Source organism: Pagrus major, chromosome 17, assembly GCF_040436345.1.
Source record: "Pagrus major chromosome 17, Pma_NU_1.0".
Lineage (NCBI taxonomy): Eukaryota > Metazoa > Chordata > Actinopteri > Spariformes > Sparidae > Pagrus > Pagrus major.
Genome location: NC_133231.1, coordinates 21,440,976 through 21,446,783, shown reverse-complemented (window position 1 = coordinate 21,446,783; position 5,808 = coordinate 21,440,976). Strand labels below are relative to the sequence as shown.

General features: G+C 43.1%; 1 protein-coding gene across 1 annotated transcript; it reads right to left on the bottom strand.

The window, feature by feature from the left end:
* Positions 1 to 1,092: 1,092 nt before the first annotated feature.
* Positions 1,093 to 5,245, bottom strand: LOC141011569 (multiple epidermal growth factor-like domains protein 8). Its single transcript, XM_073484746.1, has 12 exons — positions 4,947 to 5,245; positions 4,241 to 4,366; positions 4,021 to 4,139; positions 3,702 to 3,906; positions 3,439 to 3,610; positions 3,076 to 3,239; positions 2,859 to 2,994; positions 2,539 to 2,770; positions 2,317 to 2,443; positions 2,023 to 2,233; positions 1,667 to 1,881; positions 1,093 to 1,578 (listed from the first exon to the last, which is right to left on the bottom strand). The coding sequence occupies exons 2-12, from the start codon at positions 4,352 to 4,354 to the stop codon at positions 1,471 to 1,473; spliced, it is 1,803 nt and encodes a 600-aa protein (XP_073340847.1). The 5' UTR covers positions 4,355 to 4,366; positions 4,947 to 5,245; the 3' UTR covers positions 1,093 to 1,470.
* Between the last annotated feature and the right edge of the window lie 563 nt (positions 5,246 to 5,808).

Genomic DNA, 5,808 nt, shown 5'->3' with positions numbered 1-5,808 from the left:
GTATCGACCCGATTCCTGCGGTCCATCTTGGGGACAGATGCCCGTTGTTTTGGTGTTTATGGCTGGCTAGCAGTAAACGGTGGTTGCCAACACAAAAGACAGCGCCGCGAGTGGCCTGACCCGCCACTGCCATCCAGTGGAGGCTGGAAACAACGTTTCAACATCTGTATATTAGTTTTATTTTAAATTTAAAAGGGACGATGCAGTGTAACATAGTTCAAATACAATGAATGTAACTGATGAACTGACAAGTACTGTACTCAAGTACGATTTTGAGGTACTTGTACTTTACTTGAGTATGTCCATTTTCTGCTACTTTATACTTCTACTCTAGTACATTTTGCAGGCAAATGTACTTTAACTCCACTACATTTATTTGTTAACTTTCGTAACTAGTTACTTTGCAGACTGTTATCTGAAATTGGATTTTTTTTTAAAAAACATTGATTCTGATAATCAGAAAAATGCTGAATATCAGATCTGATAATCAGTCGACCCATAGTATGCAGTATTTACATTTGCATGTAAATATACACTGCTCAAAATTAGTCAGGGATATTGGGATATGGGTGCATATATGCATGTGCATGAATAAGTCAAATTAAATGTGTCGCATTATTTTTGGGGACTAAAATATTCACAAAATAAAAATTCACAGAATCAACAATCAAGTGAAACACTAACATATAGTGTAGTGAGTAGTGTATTTAGCCTCTAATTTACTTGTACTTGAATACATTAATTGCCAGAGAATAGCTTGTGATACTCAAGTACATTTAATGTCAGATACTTTAAGACTACTCATAAAGGTAACTTTAACTTTAACAAAAGAAATACATCGAAACCAAAAATGTACATTTACTCAAGTAGTTTGGGTAGAATTACTATTTGAATAAATCAAAGATTAGCAACTTTTGGTAATGTTTGTTACACCAATCCTACACGTAATCTATTCATCTGTCAAGGCATCTTTTTCCCAATTAATTCCCATGAAATCTTGAATCAAATCTGTGCCAGAGGTGCAGCATTTTCTTCATTCATAATTAGCTAGCTTTCTTATTAATGAAACAAAACAATTTTGATTTTCACATACTTTATTAAGCAACTGTTCATATTGAGAGAACACATTCAGATTAGTGCATATACAGAATCAAAACAAAAGCCCAGTAGTCACTAATTCCACTTCCTCCAGCTAAGACACATCTAAAAAAATTTGGTCTTTATTGTCGTCTGCTGACAGCGAGAAAGTCTGTTATCACGTGACATGTTTATCAACAGCAAACATATTGAACAAACAAACACAAATTGCTCCAACCTTGGTACAGATTACCAGCCCTCAACATTCCCAACTCCCTCAGTGTGATTTAAGCTGGTTATATTATGCAGATAATATCCGATAGGCCTGGCATTATGTGCATCCAAAGTTATGGTGCTTGTGGGCACTGCCAAAACATACAGCATAAATGGCTTTTAACAACTTAAAGGCTTCTTACTGTTGCTCACGGAGTCCCGCCCAGAGAGCAGGCGACCACACTTACCCGCCTCACATCGCAGAGGCATGAAAGACGGGCTCATGCACTAGAGGAGAGGAAGAGAAGTTAGCTGTATAATAAACATGATTTTAACAAATAGCTCTCACAAATTAACTCAAACAGGACAGTCTTACCTGCTGCAGAGCCATGCTCCACACACAGTGCTGCCAACCTCCATCGGAGCCTCTGGAGCCCAGGCAAAGGCTGCAGTTATGGAGACTGTGGCAGGGTGGAGGGCATGGCATAGGGGGAGAAGACTCCACCTGCATGGGTGAGACGTTGAGGAGGGCGTAGCTGAAACAGGTCCAGTCATAGGTGGGGTTCACACTCAGGATGCGCCTCCTCTCACCTGGAGAAAGCACAACACAGACAAGGAACACTTCATGAGAAATAACATATAAACATCTGCAGCTGTAGACCGAAAATAAATAAAAAGACCTTTGAGGAAATTGTGAATTTCTCCAAGGCTCTGTAACACTCTTGCCCGTACCTGTGCGCTTGAACTGGCGAGTCCAAATGCATTTTCCGGAAGCAGTGCACTTGGGGCAGTCAGAAGCCTCACAGCTGGGCTCTGTGCAGTTGCTGGACAGGAAGATCTCTCTCTGGTTTATCCGACAGTCATGTTCAGACGTACAGCTAACAGAGCTGCTGATACAGGCGCCCTCTGGACAGTTCGTGCACCACTTACACTGCAGAGCAGGCTGGGGAATTCAGTCAACAAACATTTTAGTTGTCTGAGAGTGGCTGTCTTTCTTTGTATTAGAATAAAAGTTTTGTATGTTACCTGTGATGGACTGGAGGATATTTTGGGGTGTTGTGCCAGACATTCGCTGCAGGTCTTCAGTCTGCGACACTGGTCTGGCTGACGAGGGGTCGGGGAACAGGGAGACTGACCATTGAAGCAGCCCATTCTGATGAAGAGGGAGGGATGTGTTTTATTTAGCAGCTGCACGTAGCTTAAAATTAAAGATAATTCATTTAGAGTTGCCTTCAGCCAATGTGTTACCTCTCAGCAGTATCAGAAGAAGCACAGGTTCCCTTACACCACACGCAGCTGCCTGTGGTGGTGTTGCAGGCCTCTGGTGTGGGCAGCAGGGCACAAGGGTCAGAAGGGACAGCCAGGGTTAGGAGTCTGCCCAGTGTGACACCATTGAAGCCTCCAAACAGGAAGAGACGGCCGCCCCAGCTCGTCATGGCAAGAGACACTGAACGGTTTACTGGATCTCCTACAGCTGAGACTGAAGAAAAGAGATGGAAAGTGGTTAGATTATGGCATTGTGTAATCTGAACATAACTGAATCTGAAGAAAGACATTAAGATGGTCACCTGGTTGTATCCAGGTGTTACAGTTGATCTGGTACAGAGACACTGAGTTACTGTAGTCCTCTGCTTCTGTCCTCCCCCCAACAATGACCATGGTGTCTTTGATCATGGCTGCAGCGTGAAAGAAACGGGACAGGGGCTGCGAATCAAAGATAGATATGTTATCTTTATGCAGTGGGCTGATGGACAGTAAATGCTTGGCTTGACGTTGGCCTCTTACCTTATTGCCCCGCGAGGGCACCAGCAGGGACCAGGTGAGGGTGGGGTAGAACAGACTGTAGAGCTCACCCGAAGGCTCCACCGTCTCCACGTGGAAGCGGTAGCCTCCAAAGACGTAGATCGCATCAGTCTGCTCATGGTAGACGGCTGAGTGACCATATAAACCTGATTGAACGCATAAAACAAAGCAGGTTTAAGAACAAAATTTGCTGCATCTGTTGACAATTTTTTCAAAATGTAATGCTGAATTTCTCTGTGGGGTCAGACTATTGTTGTACTTTTATAAGAGGTGCATCAGTCAATAAGTTATTGATCAAATAAAACTATATTACAATGCATTAAAAAAACAAAGTGTCTCAAAAACCTGTAGGTGGTGTGCCAGTATGAGGGGCAATGGTCCAGTTTCCAGTGTGAGGGCTGAACTCCAGCAGATGGTGGTTGAAGCCGTTCTCTGGAGAGTAACCACCAATCAACAGCACAGAGGAGTCTCGGCGCACAGTTAAAGTGTGGCCAGCTACCAGGGGCAGCACTGAGCTCTGTTAGAGTTGGAGGGTAAATGTAATTTGCTAGAAGTAAAAAAAAAAAAAACAACACTTTTTGTATTTCCAGGATAAATCTAACCCTTACCGTGTGTTCTCTCCAGACTAAACTGCTGAGACTGAGACTCCAGGTATCCATGGCAACACCATTTTGAGTGACACCGCCCACCACCAACATGAAGTTGTGACTGGTCAGCAGTGAAGATGCGTGGTGATAGCGAGGGAGAGGAGTCGAGCCCTCTTCCACAGAGCTCGTCGACATTTGGGTCCAACGGCGCTTGGAAATAGAATATCTAAAACAACCAAGGACAAAACAATTTATTGTGCAAATACAGACATATATACATCCAGGATAATTAAAGCAAAAAAAGGTTTCATGACATTAATAATCCTCAGGAAAGCCCTACCTGTAGACATTTCCCAGAATGCCCTCTGACAGAGAAAACCCTCCATACATCCAGAGGTAGCCCTGTGGTCCAGACACCAGAGAGTGGCCCATCCTGTGGAGGAACTTGTGGTCCTGGTTCTGTGGAGGAACAACACATATGAATGTGTGTTTGTGTGAGCTGGAGTGTAAAATTGAAAAAGTGTGCAGATCGAAACATTTCCTGTGTGTTAGGCCCTTACCACTGTCATTTGTGTGTCCGGCAGTGTTTCCCAGACCAGGCTGCTGGAGTCTCCAGGAACAGAGCAGTACAGCAGGACCACCAGGATGAAGGAGACAGGAAGCGGGGAGGCCATCTCTGGTACTGCCTGAGTGATGGAGAGCAAAAGGTGACAGGGAGGTTGGTCCTAGCACTTAATCTATCAAGCAAGTCGTATAAAGAGGATTATTTCTATGGAAATACAATTTTCGTGTCACCCTTCCAGTCCCCTGTCTGTTTACACTGATCTTTCTGTTTTGCTGACTGATCTCTCTGCAAAATTCCAGTTTAAGAAAGCATGACTAAAAAAAAAAAACTTCAATGCCATTCAAGCTGCAGCATTAAACAGACGTAAAGGTGGCCACATCATAATGCTTGATGCACGTTACGAGACTTGAAAGGCTGTCTGTGGGCAAAACACAGTTTCTGATGGAGCTAACAACTGTTAGCCTCATGTACAGTAACGTTACCAGTGCAACAACCTCACAACAGTAATGCTACAAGGTTTTAACACATGTAGCTCGCGTTATACACTGCTACAGTGTTTATTAATCGCTTTTCTTGTCTCCAACTAGCTAAAGGATGAAAGGCTAAAGGCTATCATAACAAAGCTAACGTAGAAGGCTGCTAAGCTAGCTAACCAGAGGCCGCTGGCTGGCTGGTCTGCGTATTTGCATATTTCTACTCACCAGTTCTCGTCTCTGTGGTCAAAATCAAATCAACTGTATTTATACAGCCCCAAATCACAATCACACTGTGGGCTTTACAGTCTGTACTGTCCTTAGACCCTCGATTCGAGTGAGGAAAAACTTGCTATACTGAGAAAAAATAAAAACTTAACAGGGGGGGGGAGAAGATGAAGAAACTTCAGGAAGAGCCACAGAGGAGGGATCCCTCAACCAGGGCGGACAGACATGAAGCAGATGTCGCACGTACAGAAGAGAAAAACAAAATCACAGTTTACAACTTGCTTTGACAGAATATCTGTTGCAAATAAGTATATAATATAAAGTGTGTGGATCCAGGAGGACAGGAGTCCCACGACCTCCATGCCACCGTGGTGACCTGGAGGAGGAGGACAGGCCACACAAGATAATTAGCATTGAAAAAAAGAAAGTAGACATCAAAAAGGAAGAACAGGCATCGAAACTTTACAGGAGTACAGATATAAGGAGATAGTAAAACAGAGGAGAGCAGTGATCCATCCAGGGCCATAGCAAGGATTTTAGAAATACTGAGGTCATGCCCCCAACACTAATAGTTTATAGAGCATTTCATTGCTTGTTAACACTGAAATAACTATTAACTAAAGTTTGATTACTCAAAAATTTGCCATTTTTTATTATATATATAATTGTTTACTTTAATGATACGACAGATATTAGGATTAAGATATCAGGCCCAGAAAAAATACAGAGGACATGACCTCAGTGTCCTCAATGGCAGGTACGGCCCTGGATCCATCGGAGCCCAGGGTACGACGATCCTGAGCCATCAATATGTGCGGCAGAAATATAGTGTAGTGAGTAGTGTATTTAGCCTCTTATTTAC